Source organism: Limulus polyphemus, unplaced genomic scaffold (assembly GCF_000517525.1).
Source record: "Limulus polyphemus unplaced genomic scaffold, Limulus_polyphemus-2.1.2 Scaffold4514, whole genome shotgun sequence".
Lineage (NCBI taxonomy): Eukaryota > Metazoa > Arthropoda > Merostomata > Xiphosura > Limulidae > Limulus > Limulus polyphemus.
Window position 1 is genome coordinate 36,264 of NW_013670124.1, and position 22,953 is coordinate 59,216.

Sequence of the window (22,953 nt, forward strand, 5' to 3'; positions counted from 1 at the left end):
ATATATAGTAAATCATTTATGTTTCTTTTACAGGTGTCAGGGAAGAACAACAGTTGGAACAAGATTCTGGTGATTATATTTTCACACGTTTTGTTGGTAAGAGTGGAACTGTGGGCCACAGTGACTTGTCAGACAGTTATAAATTCCCAATGGAGAAAGTTCTTGATAAGGGCAAGGCACATTTGTCTGAAGAGAAATGTATTGCTAATGTACCAGAAACTGTTGAGGTGCATAGTAGGAAATTTTTATATTTGTTTATACATGTTACAGATTTAAACCCTTTACCAATGTATTACCAGAATTTTGTGTTAATTAAAAATCAAATTTCAAACTCTTTTCTTTTTACCCTAAATAAAAATGGCAGGAAGTTTCATGTCTTGCAAACTTCAAACTTGCTGTTTTCTTGTGCATAAGTTTATTGTGATTGTTTTTATTGTAAGTTTCTTTGAATTTTAAAATAAGTTTAAGAAATTGTTCACCCATTGTTAAACACTAAAAAAGGAAAAACCATCCAGAAAAATAGGTGCTGGCTAGATAAACAACTAGAAGAATTTATTACTGAAAAATAACTGATTGTCAAATAGTGAACTTCAGAACATTTTCAGTAATACACATTGTTTGATGTAGCTCGTGTTTATAATACTGAACTGAATCTAATGAAAGACTTAATAGGGAAAAGAGCTTAACAGTTGTTTAAGATTTAACAGAGAACTACCATTTTAAAACTAACTTATCAATGCATTTTTTTTGTATCCAAATGTGTGTATCTAAATATAGAAATAACTTAACATTCTGCTTTATCCTATTAGTAGCCCAGTGTGGTATGCTCTTCTAGATAACTGTTTATGTATATATACATATACTGTATATATTTAATGAATATATAAATATGGATTGACATTTTTTAGGGTATGACAACAGACCAAATGCTGAAGGAGGAATTAGATATCCAGAGAGATCTCTTGAGGTTTGAAAGAACTCCTGGTCGACCACTTACAGATAACCAGAAAGAAATAACGCATCCTCTTTATGACCGCTGTCGTAATGTTAAACGTATGTCTGGCAGGATCAGTGTGTTTGGAAATTCTCTAGGGAAAGAACCTGGAACAGAACTGCAACCTATTTTGGAACATGTTGCCATGGACTTCAAATCCCCAGAAAGATCTGGATCATTGGTGAGTTTATTCTCATTAAAAACTGTATTGCAACAGAGTTGCTTAATATGGAATAGTGTTATGTATGTATATGTATACATCAAAAAATTATTTATTCATCCAAATTACAATAAAAACGTATTAATATCTATTAATAGGGACAGATTGAAAACTCCCCATCCAATCTAACAGAAGCATCTCCATCTGCTTTGTTGCCTCAAGAAGAACACGCATGTGCAGCTAGTCAAAAAGGACAAGCTATATCCAAGCATGAAGAAAAATCGGTGACTGCAGAATTCAATAATTCCAATTTTCATGAATTGTCTCTGTAAGTGTTTGCTTTTCTGTTGTTTTTTTTTTTTAGGGAAAATTTGAATTGATGATCATTAAATTGGGCTCACTAAAATATGTGCTTGTCAATATTATAATCGGTTCAAAATGCAAAATACTGTATATAAAACTAATAACTCAACTAAGATGCTTTCTTATTACTCTGTTAGTATTGAATGGGTATTGGTGTATTGGGAATAAATCAATAAATAAGAAAATAAAAGAACAACCACACTGAGAGAAAACAAACAAACATGCAACTGGTCCCTATAAACAAACTCTCAATGTGGTGGCTAGAATGTAAAACTGTATATTTCATTATTTAATAAGCTGAAGAAAACGTTCATTTGTTAGATATACTGATACTACCTTTGCAACATAAATGTCAATCTATAAACATTGTATAGAAATGAATTAAATAAAACTAGATTTTTTTAACCTTTTATGTTATAGTTAACAAATATAAAATTAGATGGTCCAATATGGTTTGTTGTACTTTCACAGTTGAAATACAGTTCTACTTTTAATCTTAGTTGCTGTTTTTTTTTCTTAATGTGAGTAGAAATACATATTAGAAATTCTAATATTAAAATATAGAAATAAAATTTATTATTATTATTGGAAATAGTTTTGAAAATTGGGAGTAAAATGGGTTAAAATGCAAATATTATGGAACTGCTTCCTCTCAATAGTGCAAAAGTGAACTGCACCAGGGTATAGCAAGGTGCTGTCATCTGACCAATCAGACAGTGTCTCCAGCATATAAAAGTACAGACAGTAATACACTTCTCAATGTAATATGCTGAATGCACTCATGGTTTCCAGGACAAAAATGCCTCATAAAATAATAAAAAATGTCTAGGAATTAAAGTTTTGGTTTGTTAAGTTACTTTGTGTGAGAAACTGAGAGTATGCTAGACTAGTACTGTTGTTTCTATTAGTTGTTAAGTTATAAAGCCCAACCTTTTCAAAAATGATATTTAGTTACTTAATATGTGACACATACAATCTAGAAGAGATCTTGCAAATAAACTAGCTCTAAGTACAGATGTGAATGTTACCTTTAGAACAGTAGGATATGTAATTGCATAAAGAGACCTTATAAAAACCACTCCTTAAGAGTGATAACCAAACCAAAAGGCTTTAAACAGTGGGATGAGCAAAGCTGGTGGTGGTTCCTCTTTACAGAGGAATCCAAATTAAAAATTTTTGGCAACAATCAGTGATAGTTTGTTCAATGGCAGAGAGAGGAGGACAACATGCTGGAAGACCAATACAAATATAGCCTTTATCTTCACCAATGGTGTTAGAGATCCACATAAAAATAGATGGCATCCTGGGCCTGATTGCTGATAGATGCAGTATGACCCTCACAAACAAGATGCTGGGAAAGAAGTTAGCTTCCTGCATGACAATGCAGTAAATGTGGTGAAACAATATCTGGAAAGTAAAAGAGGCTGATGGAACACTCATAGCCATGGCTTGGCCTGCACAGAGTCATGATATAAATATTATAAAAACTGTGATTTTGTGGAAACTGAAGTCAAAGTTATGTATTTTGTTGAATTATGGGGAGTAATACAGGACACTTGGACCAATGTTTTGCTGTTTTACATTGATAAACAAGGTGCACTGCACTGTTTAAAGCAAATACTAGTGCATTGTACAACTTGTTCACATTTGTTATGTACTTTCTGTAATAATGTGTTTTACTAACAATAAGTTGATCACTTGGCTGCAATTGTTTGTATATTTAGTTTCATACTAACATTATAGTGGTAATTACCTAAATAGTATTAATGATTCAGTAGACAACCAGCCATTTAAAATTTTAGGTAATTCTTAATCTAAGCTTACTAACTGTATTGTATACCCATTATTTATGATGTTGCATCTTCAGTATAGTTAAAAGTACCATCACAGCATTGCTGTGTAAACTGCCATCTTTTAGGTAATCCTTAATCTAAGGTAACTTAACTGCATATACATTATATTTTGGTATAGTTAATTCATCAAAGCAAGATACTCCATACAAATAAATTATGTTGCTCTCTTCTTTCTTAAAATAAAAACTGTTAATTTTTATAAGATAGCTATGTATATTTTGCCATATTCTAGTCCTTTTCTGTTAGTTTTTGCATTTAATTCATGTTGTATGTATTCGTATTTTAAGCTCTTAACTTTTCTGGTGATAATTTTGAAAATGCAAGAAACAGAAATAGTTTGTTCTCTGTAATCACTGATACTACTGAATAGGTCTTGCTGCTTTTTGCTACTTTATTGTTAATTGCTAGAGTGCAGTAACTTCTGTTTCCCTCATGTGAAATAACTAACTTAAATAGAAAAATTCTAATCCACAACAAAAAATCTTAAAGTGCATTTTTCATATAGTAGTTATGTTATTTTCTTGATTTATTTAGTGGTGTTTAACTGATTTAATTTTTAGGCCCGAATTGCTTCAACAACGAAGGCAAACAAGACTTGAAAAACGAAGATTAAGAAGGATTTTGCGTGAATTTGAAGAAGAGTTTCAGCAGAAAAATGGAAGGTAAGAACTATTTTATCAAATACATTTTATAATAACGTGAAAAACTTCATGATTTCTAAAGTACTTTCCTTTTTATTATTATTATTGTGATAAACCATTACACTATGAAATTATGTATTGTACAGGTTTGAGATGCCATAGTGTTCTTTGTTCCATTAAGAGATATGTAATTGTTTCTGTGTTTAGCAGGTAGAAAATTGTTGTTCTAATAGGCAAAAATATAAGATTACTCAACATGGTGCAATATATGGAATATATTGGTAGTGACTAATAATTTGAGGGTTAACTTTTGCTTCTGATTGCCAGTTCTCACACACAACTGGAAAATGATTACTTAATCTGTTGTTTTTTAAAAGTAGATCTAAGTAATTTAATTTAGAAAATGAGTTATAATCTGTATAAATTATATTTAATCTACGTTAAAGGCACTAAAAGCATAAACACTGGCTTTAATTTGTTAAGAGTCAAAATGCTTTGGATTTTTGAAAATTGTTTAAAACTTAACTGGCAGGCATTCTGATAGTGTGCATTTAATGTACCTCTTTTCATGTATATGTTATTTTGATGTGTAGTTACAACTGTATTTTCAATTGTTCTCCAGAAAAGTGCAGAAAGAAGACAAAATTTCTGTGGAGCCTGTGTACAGTGAATACAAGGTAATTGCAACTAAAGTTTTGTTTCACCTTTTGTTTTATTTTTGTATTTCTGTAAAACATAAATATTTTCTTTGACTTTTAACAACTTTGAAGTGTTTGTCTGTGAAACGTGAGGATGAGAAGTTTCTTAACATACTTACTTCATGTGAAGCTTTGTTTTGACCCTCTCTCCAAATTTTCTGCTATTCTGCTTAAGAGTTAGAATTTGTAGTTTTCACCATATGGATATGAAATAAATTTGACCTTATAATAAGTTTTTCACAGTTGAAAAGAATACTTAGCTTTTACTTAATGCCAGTATATAATTCTATCAGAAATATTCTTGTTCTCATTTTGGGAATTTTAGCAGATCTGTATGAAAGCTAAATAAAGAGAATTTATCTTTAAAGCAGCATTTATTTTTTCTGTACAGATTGAAATTGTGGTATTAAATTTAGTGTAAGACTTTCTTATACATTTAGGTAGAAAAGTGTAATGTTTGTTAATAACAATCATTCATCATAAGAAATTAAAATTGTATTACAATGTTTTTCTTTCCCAGGCTTTTTTTTTTACCTACTAAAAATTGGCTTCTCAAGAAAAAAGCTTTTAACATTTTAAGTCTAAAATGTAACAGTAATGTTGGTTTAGTGTAATAATTTATCTTGTATGCACTTGTTAATGCTAAAATTTAGTTTAATAAGAATTTGTAACTGACAATATGCTTACATTTACAGCATACCAAGGGAAAACTAAAACTGTTAGAAGCTCTGGTAACCAAACATGAACTTCACCATAGAATCTGAGATTTCAAGACCAGCTTGATCTAATTTATTTTTTAGAGATACCAATTACTTCTTTTCAAGTTAATGCAAAAAGCAAAATATTAAAGATTTGATCTTTGTTAGGAAGACACAAGGATTTTTTTTTTCCTATGAAGGCAAAAATATGTTAAATAAACTACAAGCTCATTATTCTAATGGTTAATATTTTAAGCTGAATAGCCAGTTTCTGTGTAAAGAGTACATGTTATTAATCAAGTTTTTTTGTTATTTTCATTCATTTTACTGTATTATGTTAAAGGAACTTAGCTTGTTCAGATTTGATATTTCATGTAGAGTAGAAAACCATATTTGGTAGTTGTTAAATACTTGCTAATATAACATCTAAATATATATATATTTTGCTATATATATTTTTTTTCATTTATATATACTTGCAGACATTTTGTTTGATAAATTAACTGTCTGGTGTTTTTCAGTAGAAAAGTTGTCTATTTGATGCAGTTATATAATAAATGTTTTTTTTTTATTGTGAGGTGTGTTTAATGTTGAAGATGAGCATTCATCAAATGATACCTGAAACATGCACTATCAGTTACTGTAAAAAATATTATTTAGTTTATTAATTATGACATGGTTTATAAAACTGTACCACATCCCTAAAAAAAATCACCAGTACAAATTGTGAAAAACATTAGTATAAAATTAAGTTCAACAGATTTGTAAAGAAATACTCACTATCAACCAACAGGTCTTTAAATAATTGCAATAGCTTATACTAGTAAGTTAATCATAACTTTGTCTATTGCAAAGCTAGATAAAAACTGTGGGAAATTTTTGCCCAAGTATTATAGATTAATAAACAAAAACTAACATGCAGGAAGTCCCATAATTTTAATTCTACTGTTTTAACTTTAAACAACCCAGTCCGGTTAACTAGACATTTAACATCTGTGTTTAACTTGTTACCAAGCATTAGTGTATTACACCAGAATAATCAGGGTAGTGAGTTACCATGTAATTTGACATTGTAATAACTGTCAATGTAACTGTCATTACAACATTTAGGATAGTGTTCACAAAAATATCACAGCTACAGTTAAACACAAAAATTGGTGGCAAGCAAGTGCTTTGCAAAAATTAACTAATTTTTCCTTTTTTTGGACTGCTTAACAAACTAGCTAGAAAGCACTATTGTTTTTGGTTTTACAATGCTGAGAAGAGTTGTTCAAAACTCCAGACACAGAATGATTTGAATTTCATAATAGTTTGGACAATGTAATTGAAAAAAAAAAAAGATAAAATAATGTAATATCAAATACTGCTTTGGGGTAATTAAGAATGTAAAACCTAGTGATCTCTTCAGTTTTGTTCAACACTTGTATAACTTTAATCATAAAAGCTTAAATATTAAGTTGAAAGTCACACTTCTATCACTTGAATAACTTCCAATGGTTCTTGGAGTTCGGCAGCAACTAATGCATTCTTCAACATTTTCATTAAATCGCAGTGGGGATTCTCTTGCTGAGAAGGAAAAAAAAACGTTAAACAAAGAATGATAATTAAAAATTCTATAAAACTCCATTGTTTCATTTTTGAGTGCACATTTTAAAAGTTAAACATGTAGAAATAACTTGCTAGTCTTTTAAAGCATTATGGATCATTCAAGAAATATTTGGGTATTCATTTCCATAAATTCTAATATAAATATTAATAAGAATGTATTTTTAGCTCAAGAATTACAATGTCAGATTGATTTAAACAATGGTGGTAATGACCATAATATGGAATACCAATGGATAATAGGCGTTTTATTTCTGGAAAAAAAAAAGAATCTGCACAATCAAAATACAAGAAGCTTTCCAGACTAAAGCTACTCAAATTTGTTTGACGAAAGCATGTCATGTAATGACTGCATTTGCAAAACTTTGCTTCAAGTAGTCAAAAACACAGAAAAAAGGTATGTTAATTATAATAAAGATATTTCTTAAGACCTGCTTTAAACGTTAAAAATATTAAGATAACTTAAAATGAAATGTGGCTCTCAGTTGTTATTTTTATTATCGTATATAATAGAGACATTGGAAAGCCAAATGGATAATATTCATTCAATAATAGTAATACTAAAAAACAAATTCGCTTGCTGATCACTATTTATTTCCTCTTGATTGCTCTGCAACACTTAAGTTTTCCTACAACTGTGATATTAGAGAGTACAAACCTCTACTTGTGAGTGGGATAATGACTTTATGTATTAAAAAAATCAAGCAGCTTAATTTTTAGTTGTGATTTCTTTTGTAAGACAAAAGTAAATGAACATATAGGTATATGTTTTTTTTTATAAAAAGTACTAATTTGCTTATCATAAACTATTGGTACCTTCAACTGGATTAATAGTTTTTTTAAATGCTTTAGAAAATGAACAGTATAACTCTTCAGAGAATAATGTCAGCAACTATGAAATCCAATACAAATTTTATTTCCTTACCAGAAACCTGTCAATGACAGCTTTGGCAGGGCTCCTTTCTTTTCCACACAGTCTTTCTAAAGAATTAATCACAGAATTTTCAAATCCTAATGCCATTCCAAGCTGCTTCCATTGCTGGTTTTTATCCAACTTTGTGCAAAGATGGTCCATTTTGTTTTGATCTTCTGTCTTTATTTCACCTGATTGTAGATTCATGAAAGAAAGCATTTAACCATCATATACTTGTATTCGAATAACTTTTATAAAATAAAGCAGTATAAAAAAAAAAAGGTAACTTTTACACAGCCATAGACTTAAGTGTAAAAGTTTAAAATATTTGTTTATACAAGATAATTCATGAATAGCCAATTATTGTTCAAACCCTTTCTTAATAAATGTTTTTATGACATTATAAATGTATGAAAATAGCAAAATAAAACAGGTTTTATATGAATGCTTGCATTACATTATAATGGCAACGTATGCCATTTGCCTATATCATTATATTACAACAATTTTGAATTTACAAAAACGGTAAGTCACTGACAACCACAGTTGGTATCAAGTTGTATTGGAACCACATTTTACATTTTTTGGTAACGCACAGGTAGCATGGTGCTACTAAAAACTGATTCCTTTTGGCAAGGGTATGTAATTACCCTTTACAATGCAAGTTATTCATACACTTAGATCATAAAGACGTGTTCAAACTGGAATTTTGAAGACAGAGATATCCTTTAACTTAATGGCATTGGAAAATAAAAAAATCGTTCAACTTGAGGCACCAGGGCCATCCAGAAAGATACCAAAAAAGGAGTACCCCAGCCACAGTGTGCAAATAGCAGTATCTTGTAACACGTGAAAATCAACAAACCCAAAGATCAATGGCTAAAGTTACCCGTGGCAACAATACACAACATAATCAAGAAGGATCTCCACCTGTAAAAGTGACACAAGTTGTGTGTATCCAAGTTGCTTCTATGACACATCCATTAAACTGTTACATACCTTAGGGATCTGGAGAATGAAATGTGTATTCATGTTATTCCACACAAATACATACCAGTGAAGTCTCCACACATATTTTTGTGCAAATGGATCATTGAATCAGGCTCTGGGAAACCATTGTCAAGACCAAAAAGTTGTACCCCAGCCATGGTATGCAAAATGCAGTATTTTGTAACAAGTGAAAATCCACAAACCTAAAGATAAATGGCTAAAGTTACCCTTGGCAACAATACACAACATAATCAAGAAGGAGCTCCATCTGTAAAAGTGACACAAGTCATGTGTACCCAAGTTGCTTCCACGGCACATCTGTTAAACTGTCACATACCTTAGGCATCTGGAGAATGAATGTGTATTCATGTTATTCCACACAAATAGATACTAGTCAAGTATGCACACATATTTCTGTGCAAATGAATCATTGAATCAGGCATTGGGTAACCATCATCCTCCTCATACACTAGATGGATTATAAAAAGCCTGTTGGGAGAAATAGCATGCTTTGTACATAACAACTATACAAGTGAGTCTTTTGCAATGGAAACCATGCTGATGGACTATTGTCAAGATGCACAATCATCAGAAAGAGCATAACCAGATGCAGCAGCATTGTCTGTAACAATGTGGAAAAGCTCCAAAATCATTTTATTATAACATACTCAATGTCATTTTACATGAAAGATGTACAGATCTTGATAGAATCTATGAAATAAAAAAATCTCTTTAAGGTTACATATTTACAGTGTCCAGAGTATTCAGTCACATTTCTTATTATTCTAATCTTTTTAAAAAATGTCAACATAATGTTTAGAAAAAAATATTATCTTCATTACTTCACAAGGCAAAAACTAACCACTTGCATAGCCAGAGTCAAAGGGTGTAAATTCATAAGAAACAGCTTCTTTATTCGTAGAAAGATTTTCTTTCTTTAAGTGATGCTTTCCCTCTGAGTATTTTAACTCATCTTCTGATCCTTTCCTGGACGTCTTCATATCATTATGAGTTGAGCTTGAATAAGATGGCTTCGATACACTGAATAAAGATTTCAAATGCTGACTTTTCTCTTTTGGTGAAGATACTGTTCCAGCAAGAATGTGTCTTAACTGTAGTGAAATGTAATCAATTCTATTCATGAAATTTGATTACATACAATAAATTATTTTTTAAAGTTACAGAAAGGTTAATTTTATCAAGGAAAATAACCTTTGAAAGTTTGACTTTATTCTATAATAATAGATATAACAATGTTACAGAGAAATAAAAAGTTTTATTGCTTTACCATAAGAAAAGTGGCATTGTTGCAAACAAGAATGATGATTATGATACAATCACATTTTTTGCTATAAGTTTAGCAATGTAAATTAATTGGAGTATATGGGAGGTGAAAACCATGAATTAGATGCTGCTGCAAATAAGCATCTCAATGTCACAGGTTTTTCTTATCATACAAATGTATTATTTTATAGAATCATTCGTAAGAAGCATAACTTAAAATTAAATCCCTGAAGCTAATTATTGAAAGGAGAAAGAGTGGAAGAAGTTCTTTGTCAGTAAACATTTAACCAAATCACATGAAAATATTTTTAGGAATCAGTAATAAATGATTCAAACAGAATTTTGTCACAGTTATTGAACTTGTCAAGACTACAAACCCAAATGTTCACAGGTTATTTTTTAAGGTGCACAAATAAAAAATATCATTCATTGTATTACCATTTTCTGGTATAAGGAAATGTTAGCAAAAGAAAACAAAATTAAATTGAACATTATTATTACTACTCATCAAACAACGTTTTGTTACACAATAGAAAAAGCTATCTTCTATTTAGAACTACTTCGAATATAAAGCTCAAAATTCAATCTGTATTTTTTTCTGGTGTTTTATTGCTCTCTGGTTATGTTTACTTCTGCTAAATAGTTACTCCCATCATATTGAAACACATGTCAACTTGCAAAATCTTGGGTTTCAAGTTATATTCAGATACCATGCAGATAAAAAAGGGAAAGGCTACTTATTTAAAATATCTCTTTAAAACATTAGTAAATAGAAATAAAGAATGATTTGCTTAATGTTACAAATCAATGTTTTTCTTTAATACAAGCCATTTCAAATCGTAACTGAATAATTAAAATAGCTTCAGAAAGTGGCTGTACAATATAAAGAATTCCTAATTTACAATATTTATGAAGAAATATAATAAAATATTGTAATGGATTATTTTACTGTAAACCTCTATAATGTTAAAAACTTACTTGGTTTTTACTTCCTGCAAAATCTAGTGGTGTTTTGCCTTTGCTTTTTGACACTTCAGTGTCTCTTTTGGGTTTTTTGCTAGAACTGTAGACATCATAATTTTCTACTAATGGATTGGCTTGTGCATCCATCAAAATTCTAACAACATTTTCATCTCCATGTGCACAAGCTAGGTGTAATGGAGTGTTTCCAGCAAAGTTCTGGGCATTGACATTGACATGACTCTGCAACAGGACAAATAATGTACTTGAAAAAAATTATTTGTAAGTTGCAAAACATTATGATACATGCTATAATAACCTTATGTTTAATGCAGGGTCAAATTTTGCATCTCACAATATTTTACAGTTTTACATTCAAAATTGAATGAAACAACTTTATTTTTAATGTATGTCAATAAGTTTGACATCAAAACGTAGTTTATAGTCAAATGTTTTTATTATCTAAGGTTTAATTTCAAAAGGATATATATTTGAATAAACTCTCAATCTTAACATGTCTCTATCACATGATGACCCTCCTCTCCAAATTGCTCATTTTAGATTTTCTTTCTACCCTTTTATGGGTTTCAGAGTATCCACTTAATTACAAAGTCATACCATAGATATTTTGCCCAAATGAAAGAACTCCTACCTGAAGCACTAGCTTGGCTAACCAAATACTATGCTACCAACCAGCTCTAACCAAACAATGGCAAAATGCAAGTCAGCCTCTTCCACCTACAAAACAGCACACATTCAATGTACCTGAGAATGACTCTCGACCACATCCTGACCTGCACAGAATATACCAGAAAGACCAAAACTAAAGTTAATTCCCAGAACAATGTCATCAGGAAACTCACCAGCATGAAATGAGGGCTGACCCAACAAACATCAGGATCTCAGGACTTACATTCTACTACTCTTGTGCTGAGTACACCTACCTGGCTTGGGAATGCTCAACTCATGCCAAAAATCTTGACTCCATATTCAACACCCTGTATGTGCTGACTGAAATTGCCCCACCAGACATCAGAAGAGCAGTTGCCAGCTGAGTAGAGAGATCTTGGCAAACACAACACAGCAGACACTCTCTACACGGCCATGTGGAAGTAAAGAAGTGCCTGATATTACGGAATAGTTTCTGCAGATCAAATGAACCAATGAACACGAGAGCAGAGACCACATGCAAAGAACTATAGTATGGAGATTTTACCTTCAAAAGCTTCCACATGCAAGCATGAACATCACATCAGCTGAGCATCTCTACAGAGGAATGGAAAAGGGCTGGAGCACTTGGAAAGCCCTCAGTTGGCAGGTCTAGAGTCAACATGATGGGGGGAGGGGGTACTCCAGTAGACCCACTGCCTGCAACTGCAGTGAGAGGTAGACAATGCAACATATACTCATCTGCCCACAACTTCAGGTTCCATGTACAGCCAAATACCTTACTGTAGCCACTGAACATGCAATCATCTGTGTGCAGCACTGGATGGAAACCATGTAGAGATGGGTGGACATGACAAGAAGAAGAACTTACAGAATGATCAAAGCTGGTAAGAAATTGTTAGAATTTATCATCTGATAAACATGCTCATACTTATTCAATGAAACTTGATATTAATACACATAGCACGTAAAACAGTTGTTACAAAAAAGGCATACATAAAAATAAGATTATTACTTACAATTTTTGTTAAGAACTGTACATTCTGAAAGTTCCACTCTACAGCCAAGTGAAGAGGAGTGTGTCCACTTATACCATCCATCACATTTATGTCTGCTCCCCTGGCACACAAAACCTTTACACACTCTTTATGATCATGTCTGACAGCAAGATGAAGTGCTGCAAAACCTAAGTTATAGATAAAAGACCTCAGTAAATGTAATAATTACAGATTTTTTATTAATGAATTTCAATCTTTATTTTGAAAAAAATATATAAAGTTGGTAACAATATATATACTAAATATATTTGTGTGATAAACTGAACTTTTTCCAAAATAAGAAACATCTATATGTTATATTAAATTTACATATTACTTGAACAGTGTGCTATCCAGAGTGTAAATGCTTTTTTAATTCTAACTTTAACCCTCTGTACCTTAATTATATTTTTGAGTTCCATTATAGCTTAATGATCATAATGATGATGATTTTTATTATCCAAATTGTTATTAGTTTATGATAAAAATCTTTCTTAACTTTTGATTGGTTTTAGCAAAACTGATGCAAATATTATGTGTGAGAAATCACAGTAATTTTATTTCATCAGGTGTTTTTGTTTGAAGTTAAGCACAAAGCTACACAAAGGGCAATTTGTGTGCTCTGCCCATCACGGGTATGGAAACCTGGTTTCTAGAGTTGTAAGTCAGCAGACATACCACTGTGCTACTGGGGGGCATTTCATCTGGTAAGGAAAAGTATGCACAAAAATGTTGTAATCTAAAGTACTGTTCTATAGTTGTGTAGAACAAGTAGCTATGGTTTTTCCTCATGTTATGGTAAGTTTGATTAGAATTTTAAGGAATGAAACTTAATAATTATTATTGTGATCTCATACTTGGAAATTGTTAGCTAATTTTAGGAAGTTGAACTATATGAGATTCTTAACATAGGAGTGATGATCTGATACATTTGCATTCTCTTTGTGTGTCAGTCTTCTCGCTTAAAGCTAGACACAGATGAGGTGTTTTTAATAGTTCTCAATCTGTCACTATCATGAAGACTTGCAGTAGCAACAAAGCAGTACAAAACAAAGAGCATAGTTTTAGTTATAGATACATTTTAGTTATCCATTATATAAAGCTTTGTAGTATATATATTTTCAATGCTTAGGTTGTTAAGTTTTCTTCTGAATTTTGTGTAACTTGTCAGTTTTTTTTAGCACAAATATAACTAGATTAACACAAGTGAAAATAACTTATTATTATCTAGTAACATGATTTATCACACCCTTTTTTCTGTTGCAAATATATTTGCACATTCTACTTTCAACCTTAACACACTTTTTGGGTTTTTTGTTAGCAATGAGAATAAGAAAGAGCACTATTTAAGGATACCATATTACATTATACATACAATAACATAGTCTATATAAAAAACAATTATCCAACTAAGATTCTACTATATTTAAAAACAATGTGTAAATACATATTTACCTGCATAGTTCAAAGCATTTAGGGTGGGAGAAATTGGACTCTGCTGAGCTTGGTAAGTCTTTGGGTCCAAAAGAATGGATAAACAGAAGTCATCTCCAATTTGGGTAGCAATGTGAAGAGGCGTGTTACCTTCTGCATCAGCAATATTAGGGTTAGCACCATGAAGAAGCAACTCCTGTACCACATAAGGATTCCTTGTTAGCACTGCTAACAAAAGCGGAGTCTAAAAAGAATAATCAAGTTAAAAACTAAACTAAAAAATAAACAGATCTTGTCAACAATAAAAACATACATTTATATGTCAAACTCTTCACACACAATAACTTAGAATAGGTTTAGAATATTGCATATGTGAAGAAACATGTATAATACAGTACTCTGACAAGTACAAAATTACCACAATAGAATTAAAAAAATATTTTGTTTTTAAATACATGGTCTTAGTATTAGTTATATCACTTTTAGATTTGAATTCCTGCAATGCCCAATCTATTAATGGCTATGCATGTAACCAGTCAACAGAGAGAAACTACACATAGCGTTTCTCACAAGCTTTTAAATGTTTTTATATTTGTAGTAGTTTGACTATTATAGAGTACCTTAGTAGCAGCTGGTAGAACACCAACCTGGTTTGTGAGAGGTCTTGAGTTCAATGTGGGGCTTGAGGACAGGCCTTCTTTATGAGAGGGGTAGAATGTGTATGTGGTGATTTGAGTTGTTAAAAGTGTCTCCCTAGTAATTGCTAGGGAGTTAACCATCTAGCTCAGTTGGTAGAGCACTCATGTGGAGTGTGTAAGGAGGAGCCATGAGTTGAATAGCCAGCTGAGGAATTACCACACATGTAAAAACTAAAAGGATGTTTCACAGTAATTGTAAAAATAAAGTCATGTGCACACTTCAAACTATATTAAAGAATGTTTCCCTGTGATAATGAAATTTGTTACTTCTTTTTAGTATTTGGCTGGAAGCAAGTCTATGCTGTCATCTAAATGTAGGTGTAATAGAATGTGAAAGTTCCACTATCAACAAGACAACAATGAACTACTTACATTATTTACAGCTGTCCTTTGGCTGTAAAGTAAAAATACTGAATTTTTTAGTTACACTTGGTTCCTACTTGTAAGATTAATATACAGGTGAAGTCTATTTAACTAACTGAGTAAAACCAAAAATCCTTACTTGCTTTAACTTATTGCACTGGTTGATGGCATCTTTGGCTGCTCCCTTTAGTGCATTAAGTATACAACGAACTAATACTAACTGGTCAGCTTGATTTCCACTATGATGAATCATTGCCAGATGCAAAAGGCTATAATAATTCAACAAAATATTAAATCAATGATTAGACAAAATAAAATAGAAAAATTAATAAAAACATTTTAATAAAGAATCAAAGTATAATAAAAAAAATGATGTTCTTAGGTATTTACATGAGTAAACTGCCTTTAGCTTAGAAGAAACAAAACTTGAAAATCATGACTATCCTTTTTTACTTATAAATAAACAAAATCTACTACCCAATTTTTAATCATTCTGAAAACAGCTGAATTCACTTGAAAGTTTGCAATTAAAACATGAAAAACAAACCTTTTTTTCTATTATTACAAAGCTAAGAGAAAAAAAACATGTTGAACAGAGAATATATGATAAATGTATATTTTCACTTATCTCAAAGCTTTTATTTTTCACATTTTTATTGTCTATTGTATATTATAAATTTGTACTTAAATAAATACCTCTATTAACTATGTTGTATAATAATCATTCACTACTAAAACTTACTTGTCTCCGTTTGAGTCTTGTATAGCCACCAAACGATGCATTGTCACCAGAATTTTTGTGAGATCTCCAGAACAAACAAACTCTCTTAAAGATAAACTCATTTTTAATGCTAGTTTCCTTACTAACCACTGGTCAGACAAATTACAAAGCTTATTTTGCTGGCCATTTTGTTCAGCTGTACCAGTGCTAAACAGAACATTCTGTTCATAAGTAGATTCTGTCCTTGAGTTAAGCTCCAAATCACCTTGTGTTGATACACTGCCTGTTGACATACACAGCTCCATATGTTTTGCTTTCGTTGCATTAGTTTTCTTGTTTGGAGGAACTTGTGATGCTAAGGTACTTTTTCCAGATAAATTTTCAGATCTTGGGTTCCTTGATTTTGATACATTGATATTTTTATCTTTTTCCTTCAGTAGAGATATACAGAGTCTGTCAAAAGCATTTTCCAGTAGCTCATCTGTACTAAGTGATTTGTCACTTGGCACTCCCTGGTTATCTGCACAAAAATGATACATTACTGAAAGTTGTACATTTAAACCACATATTCTCTATCAGTTTACTAAAAGTAACAAGTAGAAAATTATTAATATAATACTCAAAGAATGATTAACTTCTTTCTACTGTTTTAAGGTCTCTCATCAGATATATATAGGTTCAAGTTTCAGGATTTTTATACTAAATATCTATAAAAAGATCTATAAAGAAAAAAATGCAAACTTAAAACCAGCATGCTATTTTATTTTTTGTTATGAATTTCTAAAGATATGTTTTGAAAAAGTATTATATGCATAAACTCAAATCAGCATAATAAATACAGACACTAAAACCTGCTTTAATAAAGAAATCAGAACCATCACTATTGTTCTGTAAAAAAAAGGTCTTAATGAACTTAAAAAAGTATGTAATTTCTACTTTATAAATTATTTGAAAATATCTTTGCAGAAATATTTTCAAAAGCAAACTTAATACTTTTATGAATATTACGTTATAAAAAGTAAAAAATGACAGCTGATTTTTAATTCATCTGCAACAGCTTTAAACTTTTCAATACTGAACAAGTTTACAAGAAGTGCATAAAAGAAAGAACAAAGAAACAATATGAAAACTAAGAATTAAATATTTTGCTTTCATGACTCACAGTGTCTGTTAATATATGAAGTCAACAAATTCTACTTGGTGTTACTGAGAAAAAAAGGGGCACCTTAAATGTAAGGGCTGAATGCTAGAATTAGGTGAGTATGTACATATAAGCAAATTGGCTGGTTGGACTTGTGGGATCAAGTTAATGAGAGAAGGGAAATTTTTTGAATGGATGGTTTAAATTGAAATAGGGTAGGGGCTGGCTTGTTTGCAAGGGCTATTAACTCAACTGCCCCAGTGCCAGAGGATTGGAAATTGGCTAATGTTACTCCTCTTTTCTAGGAAGGTGATAGAAATTGTCCCAGTAATTATAGGCCTATTAGTCTTACATCAGTTAGGGGAAAAGGTTTGGAAAGTATGATAGAAGATGCTTTGCAAAGTCTTATAACAAAGTTTAAAATTTTATTGGATAGTTTCACTAAGGGAAAATCTTGCTTTACAAATCTTTTGACATTTTTTGGAAAAATTACTGCTTATGTAGATGAGGGTAAGAATGTAGATAATTGGTGTATCCAGATTTTCAGAAAGCACTTGACAAGGTGTCACACAAATGGCTTATACAAATATTATCTCTAAAGGTGTGGGGGCTAAGTTAGCTAATTGGATAGAAGAGTGGCTGTATGGAAGAAAGCAGAGAGTTGTTATAAATGGAGTTCAGTCAAATAACATTAATGTCACAAGTGGGGTACCCCAGGACTCAGTCTTAAGAAATTTGCTCTTTTTGATTTACATCAATGACATAGATGAAAGAATGGTCAATCAATTACTTATATTTGCAGATGATATTAAGGTCTTGGGTGTTGCTAACTGTGAAGAGGATACTGCTGATTTACTAAAAAATTTAGGTCATTTAGTGAGTTAGGCAAATAAATGGCAGATGGGTTTTGATTATAATAATTGCAAGATAATTCACGTGGGTTATCATAATTTGAATTATAAATATAATTTGAATGGGAATAACCTTAACAGTGTTACAAAAGAAAAGGATCTTGATGCAGTGGTTGATCAGTCTCTTAAGCCATCTAAGCAATGTTCTGTTGCTAGTGATAGGACAAATAGGATTTTAGGTTGTATCTACAGAAATATTGGATAGAATTCCAAAGTATTTAGAATTTCATTGTATAGGTCACTGGTTAGGTCACATATGGACTATTGTGTTCAGTCTTCAGCTCCTTACCTTAAAGAGGACACTGAGTTGTTGCAAAGGGTTCAAAGAAGAGCTACTAGGATAGAAAGGTTGTCATACCAGAATAGGTTAAGATCTCTAACTTGTTTTCTCTTGAAAAAAGAAGAGTTAGAGGGGATCTGATTGAGGTGTTTAATATTGTTAAGAGAATTGATAATGTTGATACATCATCTTTTTTTCATAGTTAATGGTGAAAATGGTAGGATTAGGGTACACAAGTAGAAATTTTGGTAGGTAGGAGTCATCTTCAGCTAAAACAGTTTTATTTCTTTAATAGAGTGGTTGGCCTTTGGGATAGGTTGCCTTCAGATGTTGTGGAAGCAGTGAATTTAAGAGAAAGCTTGATAACTATATGAATGACAAAGGCTGGCTTTGAGGGTTTTTTTATGTAATAGTTCTGGTTTAATTTATAGGATAGGTCAGCCTAGATGGACCAATAGGTCCTTTTTTATCCATAAACATTACATTATGTTGTTATTATGTTATAGAAATTGAAAACTACATACTGTATAAACACACTTTGTAAAAATTACCCCTGGTACATGACTAATAAGTTAATTAAATGGAAATCATTGAATCAGTTTAATTTCTCTACATTACAAATCTTAACTAGTGCACTACACTTGCTTCAAGAAATTTATAGGGTATGATGACAAACTGTCAGCTCAATGGAAGAATGTATGTTTTTGGTTTTTCTTACACCACATATTTTGAGACTGCTTCACCGATAAATAAGATGATATATAAACATGTATTTTCAGATAATATATCACAATTCAGCTTACTATTTACTTCACCACTGTCAGTAGAACCTGAAAGTTCAAATTTTCTGCTAGTTTCCACTTTTCCTTGCTTATCATCTCCCAAACCAAATGTCCTCTCTTGAGTACCTTCTTTCTGACTAGCAGTTGCCATTTTTTTGCCTTGAAAACCAACAGAACCTTGGCCGTGATCTGCAAGGATAAAAACACAATATTCAACTATTGCATTAAATATGATCTGAAAACAACTGAATAATATATATCCATATATATATTTTAGTAAAAACTATATTAAAACATAAATAGTAATAATTTTTTCCTGAGTAAATGTAACACAGAAGAAACTAACTATATTGACACAAACACTCTTTTAGACATACTCGACCAAAAATGCTACTTGTCTTAAGTTAATAAAGTATAACATGTTTAACTTAAAGTTTAAAGTATTAATGCAAGTACATTTTATTTATTACATTGGTTACCAATACTAATTGTTGTTGCTATCTGTTCATGATACACATGTGTATAGAGCAGTTAAAAGCTTTCTTTTATTGTTAACTTTATCACAGATACAGTAGGTTTAACCATTATTAATCAAGTAATAAAAGTTACATTAAAATTTACACAGTATTTCAAAATGTTAATATATAAATTAAAATGGAAAATTTGACCAAATAATTAGCTATAACTAAGGAATAATTAACAAACAATAGTTTTTATCATTTCAATATTTCTAAATCACTATTACATATGATCAATAATTTTAAAGGTTTTTGCCATATTTAAAACTGTTAACTCACCATAAAAACTGGCATTTCTACTTCCTGAGGAACCAGACCCACCACTGGATCCAAATGATTGAGTAGATCTAAAATTATTGTATTCACCATCGAATCCAGGAAAGTTCTGACACTGGTTTAATTTTTTCCGCTTCCTTTCAATTCCATCCCTATCTAAAGTTATATCATAACAAACTATTTTATCTAGAAAGAGACTGGATATATACAAGTTTTAACATACACAAGTTTTTTATGTTCAAGTTAATGAAACATTTTTTATGCATTTCCACTGCAATTATAACACAACAATTTTTTAATATGTCACTTTTGAATAGATTACATGCCTTTGTTAAGACATGAGATAAATTTATTGAAGTGAACAAATTACCATTTTATAGTTTAATTGTATTGATAATAATTTTCAGTAATTATGTGTTTTCTCAAGTATTTTAATATGTATATATCTAAAATATATTTTTATTTCTCTGCAAAAAAGTTACAAGTGTTAAACTTCAAGTAAACATCAATCTTAATTTTTTTTTCATTTCATAAGATAATCTACAAAATCACAACTCAGTGACATTGAAAAAAGTCATTCAAGTTCACAATTAAAAACAACTTATGGTTAATACTTTCCTACAATTACAGCTCATTCTTCGTTATTTAAAAGCAAATCACACTTTACACAACATAATTCAATAAGTAATACATATATATATATATATATATATTTTATGATATGAGCTGCATAACAACTGAGATATGTTCTTATACTTCATGATGAACCCTAGCTTTGACTGCTGATGAATAGATATGTGAAAGTGTAGAGATTGATGTTTATTCACTTAATCATTTTCTTAGCAGTTAATACAGGTTACTCAATCTGGGTAGAAACCCAAGAAAGAAGCACTGAACATATTTTTTATTTTCTTGTAGCTTTATGTTATATAATGTGACATTTAAAAAATAATGTTTAAATCATTTTATTTTTATGTGATCAGTATAAAAAAAGTGACATTTACCATGGTCTATAGGGAAGTACACAAAATCCTTAGGCTTGCTGCATTCTCCATCCCTATACCGATATAACTGAAGTTTCACTTTTACTGGCTGTTTTATCATTAGGTCTCGATATGGAGGAGTTTTGAACACAATAGCAACCTAGAGCGATTATAAACTCATTTTTTGATATGTCAAAGATGGTGTTTTATAAACTATTTAACAGGTGTAATAAATGTGAACACAATTTTAAAATGTATAATATAACCTATAACAGAGTTTTCCCTAAGGATTTTATCCAACTGCACAATTATATTTTAAGTTCATCATTTTTAATACATGTTGTCTTATGGCACCACATATATATATATATAGGCCTAGTAACAAATGATCCTAAAAATGAAGAATATTCAAGTAAATACATTTATTTATCAACTCTGGGATGGAATTTCATAATCTTAAATATGTTTTTTTAATATTTATCCACTTGAACTTACTTATAAAGTGAATTTCAACTGCACAAATATTTTTAAAGGTGCACAATTTGTGATCAACTGCACACTAGGAAAACCCCTGACCTATAAGTGTATTCGTAAATAAATCATGCACAAACAGGATATATAAAACTATATATCATTTGTAAAACTTCAAAAAACTTCTGCATAAGAGAGGAAAACACAGGCTAAATAACTGTATGATATACATATTTAACATCATTGATCTATTATGGTGCAATAAAGTAGAATATTAAAATATATTTTGTTTTCAAAAAATAGGTATATAACTTTCAGTTTTAACCTAAAGGATACATGCATAATTAAATTTCATTAATAGAATTTTTTTTTCTGTGAATTAACAAGACTTTTTTAAATTCTTTATTGGATAGCATGGATTATTCATAAAAAAGTAGCAGAATTATTCAGCTTTTCTGGCAATTAAATTTTTCATTGATTTTATAAAAAATGTGCTTAATTGGGACAATTTCCTTATGTTCATTTTAGTAACTGTCCTATCTAATTCTCTAATACAGACACATTCACAATAATAGTGTTATTAAAGACACGCTACATGGATAACAATCATAACTATTTTAAGCTGGTACGAGGAGTTAAGTCTTCTAAGTTTGAATGCAAAATTTGTAGGCTTATTGTAGGCTAACAGGTATCTTTAATCAACGAAAGCTGTGAAATGGTGAGTGATATGTGATATGATAAATCACTATATAGAAGCAAACAAACCTAAAAGTGACATTATTTGTTGGAAGCAATTACTACAGAATTTATTATAAGCCATATAGTTTTTAAGTAAAACTTTGTAATACTTTTTGTTTTAAGCTGACTTTGGGTTCTAAACATTAATGGTTGAGAAACCATAATCATATTCACAATTACAATTAAATTACTTTTCCATTGTTGTGTACTTCCATTAATTATGTGAAATATCTGAGTTATAATTCATAAGGATATTTTTATTCTGCTACACACTCCTCTAAGATTGTACCATGCAAAATATTATGCTAATCCATATTATTGTTTTTAAGAGATAAAAAAGCTCCCAAACTGAATTATGCACAGTAATAATGCATCAGAGAAATATTTATGAAAGTGTGCATAACAATATGAAGTGCATTTAACCCCATTAATTTTTAATATATTTTTAAATCACATATATTGCTGTGTTTTATTAAAATATATTTTTACATAATCTATGTCCTTTTATCTTATGTTTATAGTTAATAGTATGTTTAATGTATACAAAAGTATTCTTCACTTGTTCTATCCTAGCTCTTCTTTTCATCCTTACAAAAAACTGTTTGTTTTGAAACCTTCAGTGTTATTTTAAAGAAATACAAAACGTTAGATATTATATATATATTAAATATTTTTGAATGTCCAGGTAAGTAGTTTCAGTTAATTAGTAGCTTACATGTTGATTTAAGTACCATAGTAAGTGTGGTAAATCAAGTATGGAAATTTAGTTTCT

At 30.5% G+C, this 22,953-nt stretch overlaps 2 protein-coding genes across 7 annotated transcripts in view; one reads left to right on the plus strand and one right to left on the minus strand.

The window, feature by feature from the left end:
* LOC106471281 (protein FAM13B-like) overlaps window positions 1-5,538 on the plus strand; it is a 28,917-nt gene extending 23,379 nt beyond the window's left edge. For both annotated transcript variants that reach the window (XM_013931875.2, XM_013931876.2), the window contains exons 19-24: window positions 34-227; window positions 909-1,175; window positions 1,313-1,482; window positions 3,931-4,032; window positions 4,634-4,688; window positions 5,405-5,538. In XM_013931875.2, coding sequence (XP_013787329.1) covers window positions 34-227; window positions 909-1,175; window positions 1,313-1,482; window positions 3,931-4,032; window positions 4,634-4,688; window positions 5,405-5,473 — 857 coding nt within the window. In that variant the 3' untranslated portion in view covers window positions 5,474-5,538. The remainder of the gene's footprint in view (window positions 1-33; window positions 228-908; window positions 1,176-1,312; window positions 1,483-3,930; window positions 4,033-4,633; window positions 4,689-5,404) is intronic.
* Window positions 5,539-6,141: 603 nt separating this feature from the next.
* LOC106471280 (nuclear factor NF-kappa-B p100 subunit-like) overlaps window positions 6,142-22,953 on the minus strand; it is a 36,375-nt gene continuing 19,563 nt past the window's right edge. For 4 of the 5 annotated variants that reach the window (XM_013931874.2, XM_013931873.2, XM_022399889.1 and 1 more), the window contains 11 exons: window positions 20,994-21,132; window positions 19,993-20,145; window positions 19,217-19,384; window positions 16,103-16,601; window positions 15,500-15,629; window positions 14,321-14,543; window positions 12,848-13,014; window positions 11,178-11,402; window positions 9,778-10,027; window positions 7,938-8,116; window positions 6,142-6,973 (listed from right to left, as the gene is read on the minus strand). In XM_013931874.2, coding sequence (XP_013787328.1) covers window positions 6,872-6,973; window positions 7,938-8,116; window positions 9,778-10,027; window positions 11,178-11,402; window positions 12,848-13,014; window positions 14,321-14,543; window positions 15,500-15,629; window positions 16,103-16,601; window positions 19,217-19,384; window positions 19,993-20,145; window positions 20,994-21,132 — 2,235 coding nt within the window. In that variant the 3' untranslated portion in view covers window positions 6,142-6,871. The remainder of the gene's footprint in view (window positions 6,974-7,937; window positions 8,117-9,777; window positions 10,028-11,177; window positions 11,403-12,847; window positions 13,015-14,320; window positions 14,544-15,499; window positions 15,630-16,102; window positions 16,602-19,216; window positions 19,385-19,992; window positions 20,146-20,993; window positions 21,133-22,953) is intronic. The other variant, XM_022399890.1, reaches the window with a different exon arrangement.